The sequence below is a fragment of the Solanum tuberosum genome, unplaced genomic scaffold, assembly GCF_000226075.1.
Source record: "Solanum tuberosum cultivar DM 1-3 516 R44 unplaced genomic scaffold, SolTub_3.0 scf00406, whole genome shotgun sequence".
In the NCBI taxonomy this organism is placed as follows: domain Eukaryota; kingdom Viridiplantae; phylum Streptophyta; class Magnoliopsida; order Solanales; family Solanaceae; genus Solanum; species Solanum tuberosum.
In genome coordinates this window covers 293,336-320,263 of record NW_006239327.1, presented here as the reverse complement: position 1 = coordinate 320,263, position 26,928 = coordinate 293,336, and the positions used below count along the sequence as shown (strand labels likewise).

The window sequence follows — 26,928 nt, the reverse complement described above, 5'->3', positions numbered from 1 at the left end:
CTTAGGATCAAATAACAATGCAAAATATAGAACTAATTTTTTAAGCAACAAATTTTTTTAAAAGATTTTAATACCCTTAAAGTTTAATTTAATACCAGAAAGCTGACATGTTGAAACTGTCCTTTCTACATATTCTTTGTAAAAAAAAATTCTTATATAGCAAAAAATGGCTTCAAAATCTCTTCACTATCAAGGCAATTACACATTCTCTAAAACAGAAAAGGTTCATGAAATTCATAACTTTATGATAGCTGGATATACTATATATATACGAAAATCATTACAAGCTAATACAGTGAATGATTCAAAACATTAAAATGAAGTTTGGAAAAAATTATAATTAAAGAAAAAATAGTTTGGTTCACAACATAGTATTACATTTTCACACAATATGGGACGGTTAGAGTAGTATCGTGGAATTATGTTTAATGTAGTTACGATGACTGATTTATATAGAATTGTTCTTTTTTTTTTTTTGGTTGAGAAGGAGTTAATTTATTTATATATAATACTAGTCCTGGACACGTGCGTTGCACGTGTATTCCTAACAATTAATAAATACTATTAAAATATTAGTGTGAGATTCAAAATTAAATTAAAAGAGGAAAAAACTCAAATTGATAATTGGTGTTCATATATGTCAAAACAATATCATAGTTGAACTTGAGATGAATGAGTAGAACAATTATATTTTAAAACTAATTATTAAAGTTAAAAAAATTGACTCAAACTCTTTCTAAGAATCTCTCCGGCACAACAACGTACAAATAAAAATCTTAAATAATGTATATTAACATTATATTAGATATTAATTTAACATAAATAGAGTAAGTATTTGTTCTCAAGACTTTAGATGATACATATGTATCGTGATATTAAATTTGTTATAGTCTCATTCAAATTAAAATAAATTCTTATTATCTATAGCTATCCATGTGCCTTTTGGCATAGCTAGTGTAGCATGAAAAAACAAACTTTACATCATCTGATAACAACATAATAGCATTCTTATACACAAACTTATAAAGATGAGGCTTTAATTTGGGTAAGTACAAATTCAATAAATAAATTACCATATAAAAAGTGATTTATTCACTTTAAGAGGTGTTTATTTTCAAAACAAAAAAAGAAAAAGTTTCTTTAGTGTTATTCTTTTACTTCGGCCACTATTACTATAGTCGGTAGTTGTACACAATCCACAAATTATATGACGTTTTCTTATGAGGTTTTCTTAATTTATCAAATTATTTAATTTATGTGATAGTTCAACAATACATAGTTCAAATATGAATATGAGCAACATCACTTATGATTACAAATACTTCATGCCTTAATGCTTGTGTCTTGTCTTTACAAAATTGTAACCTCCACCATATTACAGTCATATGTTAAAGTTGTACGGAAATTCAATTAACATATATCTTTATTTGGATGCATGGGATCACTGTCAATTTTATGATGTACACCTGGGGAAGAAAGTAATAACTACTGGTTATAGAGATCCTTAATAACTATCGACATAAGAATATTAATATGATACATTTAAAACTTGGAGTATTGTAAAATTTTATTGCATCTAAATAAAGGATATGAACAAATTTAACTGAAAATAAAAGAAGCAGATAGCCCGAAGAAAATTAAAAGTTGTGGGATAAGATTAGGCTGTGGATATAACGCTAGAAATAATTAGTAAGTTTTAGTAATCTATAAATATATTTGTTCAAAGTTAAATTTTTTATTTTGATTACTTTGAGTTTCTGAAGATAGAGAGATACTAATCAAGCAGTTGGTATACTTCATCCAACAATAATATAAATACCAAATTAGTTTTTGAAAAGTAAATACAAAGTGAGAAAGTGTTACCATGCCAATTATGTGGAAGTAATAAGCAAGAAACCTGTAAAAGTATTAATAATTACACATAAAGAGACAATGAGTTAACCAATGATAAATGTAATTTCTAATCGAACAAAATCTATATAATTGATAGGGATTATATTTTGACAAATATATGTATGAAAGTATCTCAACAACAAACATTTTCCAAGTCGAAAGCCTCAATTAGAGAATTGCTCAAACAAAAGGGTAAAGGTGGAAAGAAATCAAAAACAAAACATGTCGATAAATTAAGTGACATCCAATGAAATTCAAGAGGAAACGAAAGTAACAAAACAAAAGCAATGACATATTAACAGTGAAATAATAGTTGTGATCATACCTGGAAAAAATGTATATGAGAAGAAGACAAATAGAACAATAAAAAGAAAACAACTTATTGCGGACCTTTATAGAGAGCAATTAAGAATATATTAAATTGTGAGGAAAAATTAATGGTTGGGAAAAGAAAAAGTCAGTACAATGTACATTACCTTTAAAGATGCAGTTATATGAATTGAACAGACAACTTTTAGCTATAGAGGTATTACGTTTAACATGAATAGTAAAAAATAATATTATTTGGAAATTAGAAATTAAAGGGCAGAAATTTTACATCAAAAAGGAAAAAAAAAAACAAAAATTGAGGAAAAAGATTAATAAGGATGCTTGGTTAAGATTGTAGTAAATAAATTATGTGGGCATATTGAGGGAAAACTGAATATGCAGCATTAAATGAGACTGTTGAACTTCTAAAAAATTAAACACACAAAAAAACACTACTGAACTTTCATTCACTCACCATTTATGTGATTTTAATATCATTATTTAATTAAATATTTCAATCTTTAGGTAATTAGAATATTATTATTTAATTAGATATTTTAAATTAGGATAAGGATAAAATGGTATTTCAACTTTTAAGTTTGTGACTTTCCACTTTTAGTATAATATGATATGATGCATCCATACAATTCAGGTGGCTAGAAGCATTACAATCAGCTTGAATACTAGGTAAATTAGCTACTAAGGCTATACTATCCGAAGATGGAGGAGGCATGTCAAAGGTCTGAAAATTTGCTCCCTTCTTTCCAGCATCTATAGTATTCGTGCTGAACAAAGAAGTAGATGTCCGCTCCATGTTACAAAATACAGGAATACCTACTACATTATCAACTAGAGTTACACTATTCGGTGATGAAGGTGGCATGTCAGGCCTAATAAAGGTTACTCCCTCCTTGTCCGCATCGATATTCTTCATGATGAACATGGGTGGGGCTGACCATTCCACAAAATCTATGTTTTCCTTTAGCTTAACCGCTTCTTTAGCTAATCTATCCGCCACCTGGTTCTGCTCCCTGCGTCTAAGGGTGATCTGTGGGTTCCCCTGCCTCTGGAGCAATGCCCTGCATTCAAGGATTATGTTAGAAAAAGAATCGTTTCCTTCGTAAATCAGCACAAGGATGTCTGATGAGTCTGTTTCTATTTGAAGTGGTGTTAACTTGTGTCTATCTGCCATTCTTAATCCCATTAGGAGAGCTAATATTTCAGTGTGGAGCGCATTCATAACGTTTGTCTTTGTTGAGAACCCTGTTATCCAAGAACCCCTAGTATCCCGTAAAACTCCTCCCGCTCCCCCCTTCCTCGTGAGATAATTAAAAGAACCATCCGTGTTTAGTTTAAAGCCCGTTTCGGGCACCACCCACTTTAGATTAGTTCTAGTCTTATTTCCAACGTTTTCCTTTAAACCTAGGTAGAAGAACTCTAATGCTCTGTCTAGCGGTATGGAAGTTAAGATGTCGTCTTTCTTTTCATTATGGAAATTATGGTTCCTGTTCAACCATATGCTCCATACATAGTAAGGAAAAGCGTAATTCGAGTCAATGTATGTTAAAATTCTTGATTTTCCTAATTGTAAAAAGCTAGTCTGTTTCTCTCTTATCTAGGATAGGTTTTAACTGATCGACTAGGCCTAATTTTTCCCAAAGTTTTAATGCTTTGGGGCATTCTACAAAGATATGTGTATCGGTTTCTACATCTCCACATATAGGACAAATTGGACTGATGTTGATCCCAATAGAGTGTAGATGCTGGCTTGTCGGTAGTCTCCTATTGTCACGACCCGGGAGCACCCCCTATTCGTAACCGGCGTACTCGACCTCGAAGAGGTCTAATACAAGCCTCTTAGCATTCATTCATCGCATAGACACTAAAACTATAAGGAATTTAAAACTTTCTTTACCAAGAAAACATTTCATAAAAAAAATCAAAATAATAGCAAGCGGAAGACTTTCTAGACTTTATACATGATGTCTCAAAACCATCTAATACTTTAGAGTACAAAATTTGGGACTAATCTCGTACACAACTTAAACAATACTAGAAATACATCAAAAGGAACATGTAGGGTATTGTCCTCGAATCTATGAGGACTCACCAAGTCTTCATCTCCAACACTTAGAAACCTATCAAGTAGCCATGACATGTCACCATCTCCAAATCCCTACACTTTAGTCCAAAAAGGGAAAGAAAGGGATTAGCAAAATTAAGTACTAAGTATGGAGTCCATGCAAGAAAATATGCACAACGGACATTTACAAGGAATGTATGCCTTCATATCATTTTGATAAAAACCTTCACTTCACAAGTATAAAAGACATAAAACAAGTCAACATTAACATATAAGACCATAGCCAAGCACACACATACTTAACATAAGTCCATATACAACCCATGCTTAGCTATAAAAGAACACATTGTCATTTCATTACCATAGGACCTCTACCTAATTAAACCTTAAGACACACTTGAGTAAGACAAGAAGTGACCGCCCATACAACCTCTTCAAGCACACTTAAGTGTTCCCCAAGATTACCTTAGATAAGGACATTTCCTTTACAACATAACATCAATAGACCAACATTCTTTAAGAAACCATTTTGGAGACATTCAAGCACATAAGGGGACTTTCACATAATAGTCGTTAGACTTAGGGAACTCACTTTAGTATCTTCAAAGCCTACTCGTGCCATGTGTAGATAGCATCCCATACTACTACCTACACGTTGTAGAACCTATCCAATAACTAGAGTGCACATCCCACATGATGGGAATAGGCATAACCGACATAGACCATACTAGCTAGGTATGGAATCCGGAGTCTATCCTACTCCGTGGAGGTTGTTCTACTTGCCAAAGGTAGAACTAGTAAGCAACCCATGTAGGCACATGGTTAAGGGATGTCCAAGGAAGTTCATTGTGCCTAATCTCATACTCAACTAGGCCACCTTCCTAACCACATCCACTCGGTGCTAGCCTTGTTTCCCATAGAGTATTCAATCACATATGTACTTAGAGAAGGTTCCTTTTCTAGTTCAACCAACTCATAGTACCTCTTCCCAAGAAAGGCCCCATTTCTTAGTCATGGCCAATCAAGGTTCATAAGGATAGCTCATTAAATCCCCCTAGAAGGGTGCCTTAGGCCTACCGATCCAAGGTTCATCATTTCACACATGAGAAGGGCTACCACCATTAGGTCTACCGATTTCATGGTTTTACATTTACTTAGGAAAGCTAGACTTATGAAAGGGCACCATTTCTTAGTTTTGCCCATTTCACACATTCATGCATTCAAGACTTTAAGTAACAAGGAGGGACACTTTAGTCTACCAACCAAGTCACAACATTTTCATTTAAGGATACTTCATAATCCAACATCATTTCATATATACATCATGAGAAATCATACTTTAACTCACAATGCTATCCACTTTACATAGGATCATCACAAGATCACATAAAACTCATTCACACCATTCCTTCACATATAGCTTCACATAAAACTCATTCACATCATTCCTTCACATATAGCTTCACATAAAACTCATTCACATCATTCCTTCACATATAGCTTCACATAAAACTCATTCACATCATTCCTTCACATATAGCTTCACATAAAACTCATTCACATCATTCCTTCACATATAGCTTCACATAAAACTCATTCACATCATTCCTTCACATATAGCTTCACATAAAACTCATTCACATCATTCCTTCACATATAGCTTCACATAAAACTCATTCACATCATTCCTTCACATATAGCTTCACATAAAACTCATTCACATCATTCCTTCACATATAGCTTCACATAAAACTCATTCACATCATTCCTTCACATATAGCTTCACATAAAACTCATTCACATCATTCCTTCACATATAGCTTCACATAAAACTCATTCACATCATTCCTTCACATATAGCTTCACATAAAACTCATTCACATCATTCCTTCACATATAGCTTCACATAAAACTCATTCACATCATTCCTTCACATATAGCTTCACATAAAACTCATTCACATCATTCCTTCACATATAGCTTCACATAAAACTCATTCACATCATACCTTCACATATAGCTTCATTTTTTTTTGGAAATTCTAAGAGGAGTGACTTAAATGAAAGGAATTGGGTCATAAAAAGGTCTTATAGTTGCTAGGAAAGGAAAAGAATAGCATAGGGTCAATTTTGGAAAAGGACTAAGGACCCATAAAGTCTTGACTTAAAAATTGTGCCCATTCCCGTCTAAACTCGTCCTTTGGACAGTGCTTCACTATTTCAGGCATAACGTTTTACTCCAAGGTCGGAATTGGGCAAACTCAATGGCGTTGGAAAGAGGACTCAGAGACCTTTAATTGGATAGGTAAAGGTCCACATAATTCATTTTGAGCTAAAAGATATGACCATTTAAAGTTGACCCTTACAACTCACTAGTTCAAATGACTAGTTTCCGAACGTCATGGTCATTTCTCATCATTTCATCAAGTTCTCAACTCCAAACTCACATGTGAGGCTCTAGTTTCACTAGTTCGTTTTTAGGGTCGTTACACCTATGATTGCTAAGCCAGAGGAAGAATTTAATTTTGTTCGGGCACTGGAGTTTCCAGATCCCGTTAAATTCCTTATTGGAAGAAACTTTATGTTTTGATTAATTTTCCCTTAATATGATGATACACTGAGGATGTGGTGAATGACCCATTAGCTGTAAGTGCCCAATAAGGCTTATCTTTTGGATTTGGAATATGGGGGATGTTAATTTGATAAATGACACTTTGTAGTAAAGGGTAAGGAATATTCTCAAGCTTCCACTGCCCCTTTATAATGACTGAATTAACTAACCTCTCCGTATCTTCCATAGGAAGGGGCCCACTAAGCATGTTTCTTAGCGTCGTGGAGTTATGGTCCGTCCAAAAATTTATTTGTTTTCCGTCCCTAACTAGCCAGTGAATGCATTCTTTGCACTCTTCCCATCCGTTTATTATGTTTTTCCAGTAGGAACTTTTTTGTTTTTTATGATTTGAGTTATTCCTTAGACCATTTGATTTTGTATAAATGTCTAGGAGCGTTTTTGCCCATAGGGCATTTGGGTTTTTAAATACCCTCCAGGCTAGTCTTGCTAACATGACTCTATTTTTTATGCTACATCTTTGGATTCCTAGACCACCATCTTTTTTGCTTGTCGTAACTAAGTTCCAATTAATAGGGTGAAGCTTTTTTTTTAATATCCGTGGACCCCCAGATAAAATTACGCTGGATTTGATCCACCCTTTTCGTGATACAAGCAGGCAGCTTAGTTAATTGCATTATATACGTTGGGATGCTATTAAGGGACAATTTTGCTAGCGTGGTTCTACCCGCTATGTTCAAGAATTTCGTTTTCCAACTAGCTAACTTTGACTGCATATTATCTATAATGAATTGGAAATCCCTAGTTGTGGGCTTTTGGTGAAAAATAGGGAACCCAAGGTACTTCCCAAAGTTACTACTTTCTTGGATTCCTATAGCTACCGATAGGGATTGATTGAGTGAGTTACTACAATTATTAGAGAATAGAATTTTTGATTTAGCATGGTTTACACTCTGTCCACTCATACAGCAGAAATCTTGCAATGTATTTTTTTATTGCTAAGCAAGTTTCAAGTTCCGCTTTTCCTATAAGTACTAAATCGTCTGCAAAGAATAGATGGGATAGTTTAGGTCCCTTTCCTGCGATTCGTACGGGTTTCCACACTTTCTGGAGTACTTGGCTATTAATTTTCTTGCAAGTACCTCCATACACATAATGAATAGGTAAGGGGACATAGGGTCCCCTTGCCTAATTCCTCTGTTGGGTGTAATATATTTTGTTGTAGTACCGTTAATTAAGATAGCAATCTTACTAGAAGAGATGCAAGACATTATGAGGTTTATGATCTTTAGGGGAAAATTGAAAAAATGCAGGGTATATTTCACAAAAGACCATTCTAACTTGTCAAAGGCCTTCTCTAGGTCTATCTTTAATATCATATTTCCGTACTGACCCTTCATTTTTTTAAAGTGGTTTAGAATCTCCTGTACAATAATAACGTTATCGGTAGCCTGCATGTTCTTAAAGAAACTTGCCTGGCAGGGGCCAATAATTTTGTTAAGAATAGGTTTAATTCTGTTTACTATGATTTTAGTAATTATCTTGTAGGTGGTATTACAAAGGCTAATGGGTCTAAAATCTTTTAGGTTCGAAGCATTTTTCTCTTTAGGTATAAGACACACATTTGTGCTGTTAATTTCTGGGTTGATGCATTCATCTGCCCAAGTTTTTTTTACAGAATTCTATTACTGAATGTCCTACTGTTTTCCAGTATTTTTGGTAGAAGAAAGGATGGACACCGTCTGGCCCAGGCGCCTTATGCGGCTTGAAGGAGAAGACTGCAAGTGCAATTTCTCCTTCACTTAAGGTGTCACCCATAGAGGTAAGGTCTTCTCTGGATAAGGAATGATCTTGAGTTACGAAGCATCTAGGGGACTGGTTGTGGTTAGAGTTAAACAAGTTGGCAAAGTAAGAGGTGGTGAACTCTAGGATGTCATTTTGATTGCTTAACCAACTGCCGTCGTCTATTTGTAAGGACAAGATTTTATTTCTTCTACGACGATTTAGGGTGGTAGAGTGGAAGAACTTAGTATTAGCATCACCTTATGCTAACCAATTTATTCGGGACCTGAGCTTCCAATATTCTTCCTCTCTTTTTAAGATTTCATTGTATTCGATTATAAGTCTATTTTCTAGGTCTAGGAGAAGTTGCTACCAGGGTAGTTTGGAGAGGATTGAATTCCCTGTAGCCTTCCCAACAACTTCCTTTTCGTTTGGAAATATATAGAATTGTTCTGATTTGCCACAACTTGTTTATTATTAGCAGGGTCGGGTTGGTTCGCGTTTTTCAAATATCAAACCAAACCATTTGTGTAAAGTTTTTAAATTTATAAACCAAATCAAACTAATAAAACTGGGGTTTTTTTTTCGAGTTTTACAACCTCGAGTTGGTTCGGGTTTTTCAAATACCAAACCAAATTATTTGTGTCGAATTTTTTAATTTTTAAATCAAACCAAACTAATAAACCTCGGGTTTTTTCAGGTTTTTGGATTTTTTCGGTAAAGTATTCATACAACATATAAATAATTTGTTCTCCAAATATTTCTTTATAAGTCCAACCAAAATACAACTATCTAAGTTATTTCTTAAAAAAATAACACAAAATATGAGATGAGTGATGATACTAAAATATGAAACGTTGTCATGCAAATTAATCTTGTATATTTCAATTTTCAATTACGCTCATGCCTCATTTCATTATCCTCAAATAAATTTGATCGGATTACTTTGTTTATTTACTTTACTTTTTGGCCAATTCCTATACCATGTAGTATACAATTCATTATGTTTTCCCAACATTTAAACTTATTTCAATTGATATATACTTGGTTTGACCATCATTCTTTACAAGAATTTAATTTAATTAAATCAACTGAAGTTCTTACTGCTTTAAAATTCAAATATTTATGATTTTCAAATACTGATTTCACATAATGAAATTAAGATAAAACTAGACCTACTCTACTGTTGTTGTATTCATTGAACAATCACACTTGCTTTGGAATAAATATATGCCAATAAGCAAATATTAAAGGAAATACACAATCACTTCTTTCGTCATTTAAAACATTATCATGAATCCAACTAATCTATCTATATATAATAGGAGAAGAAAAAACGCCACATGTCATTATCATAAATTTTCAGAATTTTAAATTATAAATAATTAAATATTATATTACTAATTAAATATTACAAATTCAAAATTTAAAATAAAAATAGACACATGTCATCAACATACACACATAATGACAAATGTCGGCATCTTAAAAAAAGATTTAATATTTTTCTACAATTGATAAACTATTTTAAAATATTTTAAAATTTAAAGCAGTTATAACTTCTCAAATTTACCCTTAATTCTATCCACTACGTTATCTGTCTCTTCTTTTCTCTTTACTTACTGTATGTTTTCAAATCTCAATATTGATAGTGAGGAAATATCTTGAGCCTTGATTGTTCATACATAACTTTATGTAATTTATTAATTTTGTTCAATCTCTGTCCAAGCATCACATGTATTTTCTATCTAATACAGATAAATATGAGTGACTGTATTGTTATTTCAGTAGTAACATAATCAAATCTAATACTTCTGAAAAAATTTCTCCAATTTTGCATCAATGCTATATATAAAGCAGTGTTTAAAATTTCTTTTGCAGATTTTGACTATCTTTTATTGTAATATAAATTAATAACTAATTGTATCTCCTAAAATTTTGGTAATCTATTTCTTTTGCAATATTTTGCTACTTTTTTGATGATCTTTTAATGCAATAAATATTTGAATATATCACTCAAAATTTTAGTAATTGATTATATTTTCATCAATTTATTTGGTAAGTCATACTGACGCATAATTAATTCATAGTTTAAAGTGAATATATATATATATTATTTAATGCATTGAAAAATATGATGATAGTTAGATATTTCTTAACTTAAGATATTCTAATATAATGCGTTTGATCCAATTTTTGAATTCAAGTGTTAAATTCTATATCTTTTCTGCTTATGCCGTTGAATACAAAAAGTGAGATTTTCGTGTTTGGGGGATTCTTGAAGTAAAAGAGCAACTCCAAATCTACTTGAATTAATGACAATGTATGTATTTATATTTCATATATTTGAAATTTAGATAGTTTGTTCACTTTATTAATTTATTTCTTTAATTTTTGTGCGTAATTTCAAACTTAGTACAAATAAAAAAGAGAATAAAGAGTAATACTGGATATGGAAAAAATGTCACATTTGTTAATTTATTAAAATTTATGAAGGTGAAGACTAAACAACTACAAGTCTACATGTGTATTTTTTTAATGTATAAGAAATAAAAAATTTAACAAAACATTCTTAATTTCCATTATATATTATAGCGATGGTAATTGTTGGATAACTTTAATTTATTTTGGCAATAGAAAGAGTATTAAATATTGACTTGACAAATTTACTAGGATGACTCCTAGCACAAAATACTATCTATTGTTATATTGAATTCATATCTTTTTTTTTTCTTTTTTCTTTTTTCTGTTTGCTTATAATTGAATACTATATTTAATGGGGCATGATCCTTGAACTCTAGCTTACTGGCAATATATATATAGTTCATTCAAATGCATGTGATATTCAAATGATACTAATTAAATATATGGTGTGTGTGAATATGTCTTTGTATAAATCGTTTGCATGGCTGTATTATAATGTTTTATGATCTTGATATGTAGGTGTTAAAGTCACACATCAACTTTGACGTGATTATTGTGCAGACAAATAACTTTCGTATATAAGTTAAGTTTCACTTGATTGTGCAGACAAATAACTTTCGTATATAAATCAAGTTTCGCTTACTTTTTCGTTTTCTCTAAAAATAAAATATCATAACAAAGAATAATTCAATTTTTATATTACTTAAAGCTTCAAATATTATATACTTTTCTTATTGTATAAGGTAGTATTTATATTTGAAGGAATGTCATTAGTGTTGTTAAGTAATACAATGATCGGAATAATCTAATGCCTTCATCAAAAAATTTAACTTCTTTAGCATTATCCATGAGAAAATACCACTTGCAATTTTGATAATATTAAAAACATCTCTATTCGTACTTTGGGACAAATTTAAAATCATAATTTAGTATTAAGTAAGATATTAATACGTTAACATACAAAAATATAAAACTTATAAAATATCTTAGTGCAAAAAATGTTCAAAAGAATACAAATAATTTGCAAATGTTTTTACTTGAATTCAAGTAAAAAAAAAAAAACAATAAAGAGTGTCAATAATAACAATAAACTTATAATATTTAAAATATTATTAAAATTAAATAATATTTTATAATGAAAATATATATATTTATTTGTATTATATAAATAGAAGATTAACGAAAAAGAATATTAAAGTAAGTGATAAGTTAATCAAAATTTAGTCGATAATGTTATGATTTTAAGTAGTTAATAATAATGTAGTAACGAACAAACGCAAAGTATATTGTACAAGTTATTAAATGATCATGTGATTTGTTCTTTCATTTCATATATATATAATAATTTTTTATATTATCCGTGCAACGCGCGGGAATGTATACTGGTTAATTTAATAATAGGAATTTTGACCATGTTTTGTCCAACTTAATTAGGCCCCTCACTTATTATGCTTTTTTTCGGTTTAGGTATAAATTGATTATCACCAAATATCTTATATTAATTAATATCTTCCATGTCAAAGTTTAATTAAAGCAAAAAAAGTGAATTTTAAAAACCAAGATTAAGTAGAGAAGTCAAATTTAACTACAATTAAATCGAGGTAATTTGGGCTGACTAGAATCAAGTGATAGTTGATTAAAAAAATAAATGAAAAAAAGTTGTAAAAGTAGAATATGTGAACTATATATAGTACTGTAAATATTCAACGTGTGAGAATAATATACAGTGCCAAATTTGTTGTGGGTATATTATATTATTCAATTGGCCTCAATCTCTACCTTCATGCATTCAATTTTGACAATTCATTATAGTAAGGAGTATATTTTTAACTTTGTTTTTGTCGGTTTTATCATTTCCCGCGTTTAAAATAACTGGTAAATTTGAGTGAGTCACAATTTTAATTTGATGGATTCTGAATTCTAAAATGACGATCTTTCATTAATAATAATTGAGTTTTAAATTTACTATACATATATTTGATGATTATTTTAAACATAAATATACTACTTAAATAAAACTATTGAGTTCAGTCGAACCCGTATCCAGGCTACTCCACTGAGTAAGGTAAGCCAAATCCCATAAGGAGTAAAACGTTTCCTTAAAACAACTTGTAGAAAAATGCATGCCAACATATATATTAGAATATAAGACATGATATTTTATTCCATTTGATTGGTTGATATTCTATGCTAAATGTCTCTTAATACGTGTGATTTGATTCCATTTCTATCTCTATATATATCTGATTTTTGTAGCGAAAATTATTATAAGGCACTCAAATCTCTACATTCTTTAATAATTCAAACTTATATAGCAAATTAAATGGCTTCTAAATCTCTTCATTACCAAGGCAATCAAACATTCTCTAAAACAGAAAAGTACAGGAAATTTCATTCATTAATTTCTTCCAATATTGCAATTCTTGTTTCTCCCATTATTACTTTCCTTTATGCTCGATCCATCATGTTTATGTTATTTATTTAATATAGTGTTATTTTTGTTGCTTGCAGGGTTATATAGTTTATCCGAAATCTCTTAATATTGTTTGGGGAAATGATAAGAGTTATTGGAAGTTACCTAACTACGAGTAAGTATACAACTTTTTTTTCTTTCTTTTTTTAAAAATGTTTGCCAATTATTTAATGTTACGTACTTGTAACTTATAGCTGAACTTTGAGATATATTTTGATTTCATAAAGAAGTTGAACATAAACTTTTCTATATGGAATACATTTTGCATAATGAAGACAATATAAGAGTGCATAAATCATGTTGAGATAAATTTAATTATAATAATCTCTTATGGTATATATATGCAAAAATGTGAAGTAGGCAATAAATTAGCGCAAAGAGACTTTCAGAACAAATTATGGGCGCACCAAATCTAAATTATATATAGAAATTAAATCTGTACATTAATTAGATTGTAAAACTACATGTCATAATTTGGTATTTCAGCACGCTAACGTTTTTATTAAATATATTTGAATTACAGAAAGGATGATGCGGAACTTATTCAAGTAAATTGGTTGGAAGTAACTGGTTGCATCGACAGTATTAATATAACGAAGAAAATATCTTACGAGATTGGATTTACAATGTCTTTGATGACTGATGCGTTCGGTTTGAGAGATTCACCAGTTTATCTTATGGCTAAATGGGGAGATAACACTCAATGGAGAAAGGTGAATTTGACAACTGAGATTAATGGCAAAAAGATGATATCAAAAACTATTACGATAACAAAAGGAAAAGGGAACAATACTGATAAGATTTATTTTGGATTGTATGAAGTTTGGAACAAAAAGTGGAAAGGAGGTCTCAAAATTCATTCTGTAAATTTGACAGAGACCTAAAAACTAATTTAGTCGAGTGAAAAAACAATATTACAAGAAAATTATATGATAGAAATACATCGATTATTATCATTCATAAATCATAATTTAATATAGGAAAAACTTAAGTTAAAAATCTTATTCATGTATTTTAGAGTCATGTGTTCTTTTAATTAAATTTGTATTTGTATTTAATATTGTTCGTATAATAAATGAAATTTGATTTTCCTCTCATATTCTCTCCTTCGGGACTTCACACCCTTTCCCTTTGTCGTATTTTATTGGATAAGTAGTAGGGATCTATGAGGGTTAAAATACTATATTTTGAATATGAAAAATTTCAAAAGTTTAAAAACAAAATTGATATTTAAAAAAAAACGAGAAAATCATATTTGAAGAAAAATTATTGACTTTCCAAACAATAAGTCTTCACGACGACGGCTAGCTTCTAGTTCTTCCCATATCAATAGTTATTTAAAAGTCATGCAAAAGATGTGAATATATGTTACTAAGGTCTATATATGAGCTTAGTGGCATTTTAAAACTCACTTATCCAAGTGTAAGAAGTATAAATTAGTACTAGATTCACCCACAAATTATAAGCTACGATTCAAACTATTTTTTGAATATATAATATATATATATATATATATATATATATATGTATATATTCCAATCCGATGATTTCTAATTTTGTATCTGTGTTAAACTAATTTCTAAGTATTGGAAGTGTATTAAATGTGAATTAGGGTCATAATGAACCTCTAACACCAAGTCGAGTTCAAAGTTTTCCTACCGATAATTTTTTTACATGAGATTATGCAAGGGTCAATTTAAAACGATCATATGCAACGACCTAACCCGGTCGTTATGAGTAAGCCTGTCACTCTCCGAGCCTACACCCTCGACGGAACTGGCACTCGAAGACCCAACTTCCGAAAGGCATAGCTCACTCATATGATGTCAAAATAGCGCAAACTTTGCGGCGTTGGAAAGATATCTCCAAGGGATTTCCAACCATATCAAGAGCTGATCCTAACTCATCCTGAGCTAGGAGTTATGGCCTTTTGAAAATGGCCAAAACTCATTTTCTTAACTTAGACAAAAATTTCCAGATTTTCCTTATTCTTTCCAAAAATCAATATTTCATATTTTTAAATTCTTTATAGTCATTTATAAGTGCGATATGTTACAAAGCCAATAGTGAAATAATTTGGGCTAGAAAACTTTTCTGGTAGTGACTTTTTTTTTTGTGGCTAGACTAGCCTTAGATAAAATCTGGGCTAGGTGAGGTCTAGGGTCATCCAGGGATAGGTGGGATGTGATTTTTGAGGTTTGGTTGATGTATTCTTGTAGACAAGACATCGAAGAGTCCATAGGGCCTTTCGAAATCAAATTCGGATAAGTTTAACTCTCGAAATTGATTTTGGAGTGAAAGGTATGTGTCGGGACATCAAGGGAGCGCAGTTTGTGTTGTAAAACTGACGTTTTTCTAGAGTTTGAGTTTCGGAGGTTTCGTTGAGGCCGCTATAGCGGAAGGCATCCTGCTACAACAGAGTGTGCAGACCGCTATAATTGGGTTAGTACGCTATAACGACGCCGCTATAATGGACCCAATCGAGTTTTAGTGCAGAAACAATCCCAAAACTCTTATTTCCTGCACTTTGAGTTCTGGGACTTGAGAGGAGCAATTTCGGATAGTTTGCACATGTTTTCCCACGAAATTATTCGATAAAGGTAAGAATTCGACTCCTCAACCTTATGCATTGCTTCTTAAGCCTTAGAATCTACGTTATTGCTATTAGGGGAAGGTTTGCCATAATTCCATGGTGGGAAAGAACCTTAAGTTAGGGAAGATGATCATGTTTTGGCCAAGGGTTAGGATTTGTTAATAATCGAAGTCATTAGTGGTTGATTGTTGTTTTAGACCAAGAATAAGTTGATGCACTTCGCAAGGGGGAAAATTCGTGTTATTTAGTTTCGAAGAGGCTTGATTCAAGGTAGGTTATAGTCGTATGTTTCCAGTTTATAATGTATGTATGCATGTCTGCTGCTTTGTAGTATCATTTGTGCAATGCAAAGCAGAAAGACATATGAAATGACATCATATAGGTAATCTCATGCCACGAACTTGTTATTGCGACTTGTGGTTTTCAAGTGGTATTGTTTATTGTTCTATGTGATTGTGCATGTTGTTTGTGATTGTTGGTTGACTTGGGTACCATGCTGATATACTAACTATGGATGACTCGATCGGATACCATGTCATACACTAACAATTTGGGTTTGGGTTATGTGAGAGAACCAGGTAAGTGATTGTGGTTCCATGAAAGGACTGATCATTTGCATTGTGATCATATGGGACATGTTGTCATGCATTGGTTGACTTAGGTATTGTTGTTCCATGACATGTGACTGAGAGTTTATGTGGTTGATAATTGTTGTCATGTGCATTGTTTTGTGTTACTACTTGTGGTGAGTTGTTTACATTCCTATGTTGGATTGATTGTGTGCTCCTAGTAGTACACTGTGGTTTGTGTAGTGATGTTGTACTTGTTCTTTTCTTTGTTGAGTACTTCACATCTTCTACCAGCTAATCCAAGACCTCAGTTGAGAGATGTCTTGAATACAAGGGTGTGCTACATCTTTCGAGTTGCCATGGGGTCTTCTGCTTTTCTTGTCCATCTTTTCGGAGATAGACACTAGTCTTTAGTTTATTGATTGATTCGGGGGTTGCATCCCCAGTTTGACTATTTTAGAATTTTGGTTATGATGACTTTTAGTTCTTAGAGGTTTTTCCGCATTAAACATTTTAAAACTATTTAGTTGAGTTTATGAGGACTCAATCCTTTGGTTGTTAAATTGTTTTACTCTTTATATGATAAACTTGGTTTTTGAACGATGTTGGGTTCGTACATGGTTCTCCCACTAGGTTGTTATTGTTAGTGTGTGTCACTCACAACGGTCTGGATCATGACATCATATCTCTTAAGATTCTTCATGGACTTTGTCTAAAGCTCTGAGTACATAAGTCCATTGTAAAGTGAGGGATACACATCTACTTGGATGACTTCCATAGTACTGCTTTTCCACTAATAATAAAAACGTATAATCACTTGTGAATTATTTTTCAGTCGATCTGATTATTTAATTTTCATCACAACATCCCACAATAACCATGACATACTCATGGTCGGGCAAAGCATAATTGATCTTCTATATATTTCAATTACCCCAAAATTCATTTTATTATCATACAATTAATTTAATCGAGATTACTTGTGTATCTATTTGATTTACTTAATCATACAATTGCTATATGTACAATTCATTATGTTTTTTCAACATTTCGAAGTTATTTCATCGACTGATATTTGGTTTGATCATCACTCTTTACAAGAATATGATTTAAATATTTATGATTTTCAAATACAGCTTTCATGCACATAATAAAATTAAGACAAGTATTCATTGAACAATTACACTTACTTTGGAATAAATATATGCTGACTAGAATCAAGTGATATATATTTCATTCAAAGAAGGTTTTAATAAAAGTAGAATATGTGAACTAATAATAAATAAGCAATGAAAACGATATTTTAATAAACTACTACTGTAATATTCCAATTACCGTGTGAGAATATTTATGAGTAGTATAAAGCCAGTTTTGCAGTTGACATATAATTATTCGAGCTTTATCAATTTGGAATCAATCTCTACCTTCATTGCATTCAATTTTGACAACTAATTATTAAGTGGAGTATATTTTCTTAACTTTTTTTGTATGTGCGATCATTTTCCACGTTCGAAATTAATTAGTATGATTTATCCGTAGAGTTACAATTTCAATTTTATAAGTTCTGAATTTTAAAAAGGTGACTTTAAATAATAATAACTGAATTTTAAATTTAATATTGTATATATATCCAATAAGTGTTTTCAACCAAATATAACGATTGAGCAAATTAAAACTATTGAGTTAGATCAAATCAATATCCGAGTTACTAGCTTTGCCCATGACACTTTATCACTCTGATTAGTTCAGATTTGTACGGAGTAAGCCCAGAAGGAATAATTTAAACGTTTCCTTAAAAAAAAACTTTTACAAAAATGCCTATCAACTTATATTAGAAAATATAAGACTGTGTTATTCCATTTGGTTGGTGATATTGATCTTAACTTGATTCCATTTCTATTTATACTAGACACAGGTGCCCGTGCTAGTACGGGCCCAATATCTATTATTTTTTAATTTTAATTAATGTTATATAGATAAAATTTAAAATTATTTTTTAAGTTGTTAATTATTTTTTGTTTGCTCAAATTTAATGTGAAGAGGTCCTTAATTTGTTAATTACTTTTGGTTTGTGCAAATTTAATGTGAAGAGGTCCATTAAGATCCCCATAATTAAAGTATTTTTCGTCATCAATCGTTAATTTTTTACTCAAAGTAGATACAAGATATAAACAAATATTACCGACATTAAAAATAATAAAGCTATAACTAAATAATATGAATTCAAAACTAAAAGTCATAGCTAAAACGGATCTCATAATTTCAAAAATATTATACACTAGTTAAATTATAATAGAACAAAAGAAATCATTTTTTAATTTTTTTTTCGAAACATGCTGAAGCAGGGCACGTTGACAGAGACGTGCTTGCTTCAGTGTGAACTCTCTCTTATATAATAAGAGTATATATATTAAGCATAGGGGAAGATGCCTTATTTATTTTATTAATTATATTTTGAAAATTTTAATTTGACTATTAGTATTTTATATAATTACTTAACGATAATGATAAAGTCAGTCAAAAATAATTAATTTTCTTAATTTATTAAAATAAAAAAGTAAAACAATTTTATTTTATTTTTAATATAAGAGTAAAATAAATGATACCATTTATTTACTTTATTAATTATAATTAGAGCATGTGAATTAATTTCCCATAAAAATCTCAGTCAATAAGATGATAACATTTTCCTTAATTCTGTCATTATTTATCCTTTCTACAATCTCTTCTTATTATATAGTATATCTGTTCATTTTTACTTGTCATATTTAAGTTTGACCTATTTATTAAAAAATAATTGATATAGTTATTTTATTACACTATTTCTATTAATTGATGTTTAATAATTAATTAATACGATAGATAAAATGTGATTTAAAAAAAAATATTAATATGAAAAATGACAATCAAAATGAAATTTATTTTTGAATAATGAATTAAGTAAAAAAAAAAAAAAGAGATGAAAGTGGGACCTGTCATATTCTTCGATGACATATTAAGAAAGTGGGACCGATCATATTCTTGAATGGCATGGTATAGTTTGTAGTTGAATTGAAAAAGGAGGACCTTTTTAAGAGTTTTTACTTAGGATCAAATAACAATGCAAGATATAGAACTTTTTAAAGCAAGTTTATCTTGCAAATTTTTTTAAAAGATTTTAATACCCTTAAAGTTTAATTTAATACCAGAAAGCTGACATGTTGAAACAGTCCTTTCTACATATTCTTTGTTAAAAAAAATTCTTATATAGCAAAAAATGGCTTTAAAATCTCTTCACTATCAAGGCAATTACACATTCTCTAAATCAGAAAAGGTGCATGAAATTCATGCATTAATTTCTTCCAATATTGCAATTTTTGTTTCCTTCTTGCATTATTACTTATGCTCGATCCATCGAGTTTATGATATGTTATGTATTAATTTAATAATGTTATTTTCGTTGCTTGCAGGGTTATATAGTTTATCCGAAATCTCTTAATATTATTTGGGGAAATGATAAACGTTATTGGAAGTTACCCAAATACGAGTAAGAATACTGCTTTTTATTTTTTATTTTTGCCGACTATAATATGTTAGATACTTGTAAGTTATAATTGAACTTTGAGATATATTTCGATTTCATAAAGAAGTTGAACATACAATTTTCTATAAGGAGTACATAAATCATCTTGAGGTCAATTTAATTATACTAATCTCTTGTTGTATATACAAAAGCGTTAAATTAAAATGGCTGAAAGAGACTTTCAAAACAAATTATCTAAGTTATAGAAATTAAATGGGTTATACTACATACTACCTTATAATTTGGAATTTAAGCATGCTAACGTTTTCATTAAATATATTTGAATTACAGAAAGGATGATGCAGAACTTATGCAAGTAAATTGGTTGGAGGTAACTGGTTGCATTGACAATATTAATATAGCGAAGAAAACATCATACGAGATTGGATTTACAATGTCATTGATGACTGATGCGTTCGGTTGGAGTGGTTCGCCACTTTATCTTATGGCTAAATGGGGAGATAACACTCAATGGAGAAAGGTGAATTTGACAACTGAGATTAATGGTAAAAAGATAATATCAAAAGCTATTACGATAACAAAAGGGAAGGGGAACAATAGTGATAAGATTTATTTTGGATTGTATGAAGTTTGGAACAAAAAGTGGAAAGGAGGTCTCAAAATTCATTCTGTAAACTTAACAGAGACCTAGAAGCTAGTTTAGCCAATTGTAAGATAGAAACACGTCGATCCTTGTCATCCCGTAAATCAGAATTTAGAATAGCGAAAGCTCAATTGTTAGAAGTCTTATTTTTGTTCATGTATTTTGGAGTGTTTACTTAAATAAATTTGGGTTTGTAACTTTGTATTTTAATTAGTATTGCTCACGTTATGAATGAAATTATGATTTTCCTCCCACTTCTCTGCGTACACTCTTCTCTTCTATATCAGCTAAAACAAATAAATTTATAACTTTATGATAGCTGGCTATACGAAAATCATTACAAGCTAATACAGTGAATGATTCAAAACATTAAAATGAACTTTGAAAAAAATTATAATTAAAGAAAAAATAGTTTGGTTCACAAAATATGGGACGGTTAGAGGAGTATCTTGGAACAATTATGTTTGATGTAGTTACTTATGATGAATGATTTATATAGAATTGTTCTGATTTGCCACTAACTTGTTCATTATTAGTGAAAAATGACTCCCCAAATTAGCATGTTAGAGTGAGTGTGACACAATTGCATTTTCTCAATTATATTATATGATTGAGGAGAGCTAGAGTTGTAACTTTTCTAATGATCGATTTTTTTTTCTACAATAATTATAGCCTCACTAATTTATTTTTTACGGATCATGAATACTTGATTTATTAAAGTATGTGGTAACACAATAGTACAATGCATAACCAATAGCGAAATATAGCAAGAAGAAAGGAAAAATATTGTTGCCAAATTTATTTTCCTTACTCCACAACGGCTTCTAGCTTTCCCCAAATCAAAAGTTATTTAAAAGACATGCAAAAGATGTGAATACATGTTACTAAGGTCTATTAAATTTCTTGATATTTTGAAATTCAAATATTTATGATTTTCAGATACCGCTTTCACATAATGAAATTAAGACTAATCAAGTGATGGAACTTAGAAATCAAAGCAAAAAAGTGAATTTTAAAAACCATTAGTACTTCCTCTATCCCTAATTACTTGTCCACTTTTCCTTTTTTAGTTATCCCTAATTACTTGTTTATTTTGACAAATCAAGAAAGAACAATTTTTTTTACCTATTATACCCTTAATTAATTACTTTGAAAAAAAAAATATAACTTCTTGAAGATCTTACATTTTTAATTCATCAACTTCATAATTAATAGGGGTAAAATGGTAAACTCTCAATTATTGTTTTCTTAATAGATGTGTCAATTTAAAAGTGGACAAGTAATTAGGGAAATACTATAAGATTAAGTAGAAAAGTCAAATTAAACTATAACTTTGCAAAAAAAATATTCTGAAACTTGTGGCTTTAATTAGCTCGAGGTAATTTGGGCCGACTAGAATCAAGTGATAGTTCATTTTTTTTTAATAAGGCAATGAAGAAAACGTCTAAAAGTGGAATATGTGAACTAATAATATTCACCGTGTGAGAATAATACAATGCCAATTTTTTTGTGGGTAATATATTATATTATTCAACCTTAATCAACTTGGGCTCAATCTCTATCCTCATGCATTCAATTTTGACAACTCACTATAGTGAGGAGTATATTCTCTAACTTTTTTTGTTGTCGGTTCGATTATTTTTCGTGTTCAAAATAATTGCTCTGATTTATATAGGCAGAGTCATAATTTTAATTTTATAAATTTTAAAATTTTAAAATGACGACTTTCTATTAAATATAATTAAGTTTTAAACTTAATATATATTTAATAATTATTTTAAATAAGAATATATTGATTGAATAAAAACTATTGAATTTAATCGACCATGATCACTAATTCCGCGCGTGACACTCTTGATTTATTCGCACTAAGTAAGCCCATATGGAATAAAACGTTTCCTTCAAAAAAATCTTGTAGAAAAATGCATGCCAACGTATATTAGAATATAAGACATGATATTTTATTCCATTTGATTGGTTGATATTCCATGCTAAATGCATGTCTCTTATTACGTGTGATTTGATTCCATTTCTATCTCTCTATATATATCTGATTTTTGTAGCCAAAATTATTATAAGGCACTCAAATCTCCACATTCTTTACAATTCAACTTATATAGCAAGTTAAATGGCTTTAAAATCTCTTCACTATCAAGGCAATCAAACATTCTCTGTAACAGAAAAGGTGCAGGACATTTCATAGATTAGTTTCTTCCTATATTGCAATTCTTGTTTCTCTTATTACTTATGCTTAATCCATCGATCCATCGAGTTTATGTTATGTTATGTTATTTATTTAATAGTGTTATTTTTGTTGCTTGCAGGGTTATATAATTTATCCAAAATCTCTTAATATTGTTTGGGGAAATGATAAGCGTTATTGGAAGCTACCCAAAAACGAGTAAGAATACTATTTTTTTAATTTTATTTTTATCAACATAAAATTTTCTAAAAGGACTACATTTTGCATAATGAAGACAATATAGGACTACATAAATCTCTTGTTGTTTTTAGCATGCTGACGTTTTTATTAAATATATTTGAATTACAGAAAGGATGATGCAGAACTTATGCAAGTAAATTGGTTGGAGGTAACTGGTTGCATCGATAATATTAATATAACGAAGAAAACATCATACAACATTGGATTTACAATGTCATTGATGACTGATGCGTTCGGTTGGAGCGATTCGCCACTTTATCTTATGGCTAAATGGGGAGATAATACTCAATGGAGAAAGATCAATTTGACTACTGAGACTAATGGCAAAAAGATGATATCAAAAACTATTACGATAACAAAAGGAAAAGGGAACAATACTGATAAGATTTATTTTGGATTGTATGAAGTTTGGAATAAAAAGTGGAAAGGAGGTCTCAAAATTCATTCTGTAACCTTAATAGAGACCTAAAAACTAATTTAGCCGAGTGAAAAAAATAGTCTTACAAAAAAGTTGTAAAAATAGAAATACATCGATTATTGTCATTCGTAAATGAGAGTTTAAAATAGGGGAAACTCAATTGTTAAGAGTCTTATTTTTATTCATGTATTTTAGAGTGGGTTTTCTTAAATGAATTCGCGTTTGTAACTTTGTATTTGTATTGCTCAGATCATAAATGAAACTATGAAGAAAAAATTATTAATTTCCTAAACGGTAACAGTTTCACATAATATAGGACAATAGGAGGAGTATCCTGACAATTATGTTTAATTTAGTTATGTTGATCGATTCATGTTGTGAATACTTTAACTTATCACGATTATCTCTCGATCAATCACCGTCATTTAGTACTAGATATATTCTTTCAAACTACTCTCTAGCTAGCAATTTCTCGTCACTCATTATGACAACATCAAAACTTTGTTATCTCTAAACCCACTTTTATAAGTGATCTCTCATATACCTAAGAATGACATTGTTCAATAACAATCTAAATATGCATTTTTTTTCTCTAGCAACTCATAATATCGATGACAATTCTATTCGATCAACAAAAATAAGCACATACATAGTCAACAAGTAGAAAAATATAATGGCTCAATTATATAAATAAAATGAATTCATCCTATAAAAGGTTTCATCAAAATCCAAAATAGAAAATTGGCTATTCATAAAAATATATAAAAGTATAATAATAAAATTAATCCATAATTAAGAAAAAAGAAAAAAAAAATCATTGCTGAACCTTTCAAGGTGGCTTCTATCTCTCCCATGCCAAAAGTTATTTAAGAGTCGTGCAAAAAAATGTGAATACATTAAGGTATATGAGATCAATAACATTTTAAAATTCACTTATCTAAATCTAAGTGTACAATATACTCCCTCTGTTCCTAATTATTTATCCACTTTTTTTTTTTTTGTTGTCCCTAATTACTCATCCATTTTGACAAATCAAGAAAGGACAATTTTTTTTTAATCTATTATATCCTCAATTAATTACTTTGAAAAAGATAGAACTTCTTAAAAATCTTAAATTTTTAATTCATCTACTTCATAATTAATAGGGGTAAAATAGTAATCTCACCATGTCATTAATTATTTTATTAATAGGTGTGTCAATTTAAAAGTTGACAGGTAATTAGGGATAGAGAGAGTATTAATACTAGGCATAATTAAAAAAAACAAAGGTAATATCTTAGCGATATTGAATGTTATTATCTTTTACCAAAAAAAAAGAAAGAATGTTATTATTGCTCCATCTATTTTAATTATTTGTTTTAATTTAATGATTCAGCTGTTTGGCATGCTGGTCTCCGGTTCTTAAACTTGAATTACTTAGCAGCATTATTTTATTCCACTGCTCATTTTGCTTCTATCTTTTTATATTATATACTAACATTTTTCTTCTATATTTTTATATAATTAATTGTTTTTCTAAAAGTTTGAATTAAAGTTGACCTTCTGTTTAGCCATACATTTTGCAAAAAAATATAGGTTTGAATGTACTTTTCTTAGATATGATTTGTACTGCTAATTTAAAAAAATTATCAAAATTATTTAATTTGATTAATTTTTATATTTAAAAATATAAATATTTAGAACTATGTTTTTTATTTTTATATAATTAATTATTTAAAAAAAAGTTTGAATTAGTGTTGAACTTGTGTTTAGCCATACATTTCACAAAAAATATATATAGTTTGAATGTACTTTTCTTAAATATGAGTTGTACCACTAATTTTTAAAAATCAGCAATATTATTTAATTTAATTAATTTTTAAATTTGAAATATACAGATTTAAAAATTATGTAAAAAATGTAATAAGTCATAATAATTGACATGTTTAAAATATATTTTAAAAATATAAAATTAATATTGTTAGCTTGTACTACACACTACACAGCATAGACTATTAATAACTAATATGAAAGAAAGAAAGAAATAAACGAGCGCCAAACCGTCAACACGTCTTCTAAATGTTGCCTGCTTATTCCCCTTGGCTGCTTCAATGAGAATGTGAATCTATTTATGAAGTTTCAAGTTTGAAAACTTTTTGCTTGGGTTCATTAATCTTAGCTCCATTTGTATTTTGTATTTATTTTGTTTATTTTTATTCGTTCATTTTTCCATTTTATATATTATTTAAATTTGTGATTAATATGCCTATTTCATCACAATTTTTATATTAATCGATGTATAATATTAAATTTTGAAAAATAAGTAACTAGTATTGAAGATAAAATATTTTAAAAAAAAAATTGATATACTAAAAGTGAAAGATAAAAATTTAATAATTTATTTAATATAGTGAATAAATAAAAGTGAACGGAACAAGTATTTAACACCGAGGAATTTTGACTCTTTTAGTCCAACTTTAGTCCTTTCACTTATTATTCTTTATGTCGGCTTAAGCATAAACTGATGTGGCCTCCTTATCACCAAATATTAAGTGCTTCATTAATTTTTAAGAAAACAACTATAATTAATATTAAAAATTCAATAAGAAAAATCTTAGTAACTTGTTGACTTTCCAAACTTTTATCATATTTGTGAAAATTCTATTTTCTATCTTGTAATCCCCCTCTCCCTTCCGGCCATTTTCCCTTCCCCCACCCCTAATGTACATGTTTCTTTTATTTATTATATATTTTTAAGAAAATAGAAAAAAAAGAGTCAATTAGACTACAACTTTGCAATTTTTTTTCTAGAACTCGCACTAGGTATTTGATAACTAAGTAATAAAAAGGCAATGAAAACAAAGGTCTAAAAGTGGAAGATGTGAACAAAAGCAATGAAAAAGATATATACGCCTACCGTTAACTTTTACTTGTCTACTATTAAATTCTCATTTTTTTTTTGTTATTTTTTACATATGCAAGAAAAGACAAAAAAAAAATCTTTTATTTTATCACCAATGTTAATTACTTATTCCTCAAATAAAAGTATGTGATTTATGTAATTTTCCCATAAATAAAAGTGAACGGAGAGAATAATGTCGTAATGTACTAAACGTGTGAGAATATAATACAAAGTCATTTTGTAGTGGGTGTGTTATCCTATCTTTTGCAATTTGGCGTCATTAATCTTTAGTAGTACTACAAAACAAAGGACGGTTCTAGTTTAAT

At 29.8% G+C, this 26,928-nt stretch overlaps 2 protein-coding genes across 3 annotated transcripts; both read left to right on the top strand.

Moving 5' to 3' along the window:
* The first annotated feature begins 130 nt into the window (after positions 1–130).
* LOC107057913 (protein PHLOEM PROTEIN 2-LIKE A9-like) lies at positions 131–20,915 on the top strand. 2 transcript variants are annotated; one of them, XM_015303045.1, is made up of 3 exons: positions 131–223; positions 13,571–13,647; positions 20,548–20,915. In XM_015303045.1, the coding sequence occupies exons 1-3, from the start codon at positions 167–169 to the stop codon at positions 20,906–20,908; spliced, it is 495 nt and encodes a 164-aa protein (XP_015158531.1). In that variant the 5' UTR covers positions 131–166; the 3' UTR covers positions 20,909–20,915. The 2 variants fall into 2 exon arrangements, 1 of the variants encoding a protein (XP_015158531.1); XR_001471628.1 differs by lacking the exons at positions 131–223; positions 13,571–13,647 and adding an exon at positions 20,142–20,220.
* A 2,020-nt stretch (positions 20,916–22,935) lies between these two features.
* On the top strand, positions 22,936–24,004 carry LOC107057912 (protein PHLOEM PROTEIN 2-LIKE A9-like). Its single transcript, XM_015303044.1, has 3 exons — positions 22,936–23,045; positions 23,185–23,261; positions 23,412–24,004. Exons 1-3 carry the CDS (start codon positions 22,989–22,991, stop codon positions 23,770–23,772), a joined length of 495 nt encoding a protein of 164 aa, XP_015158530.1. The 5' UTR covers positions 22,936–22,988; the 3' UTR covers positions 23,773–24,004.
* The last annotated feature ends 2,924 nt before the right edge of the window (positions 24,005–26,928 follow it).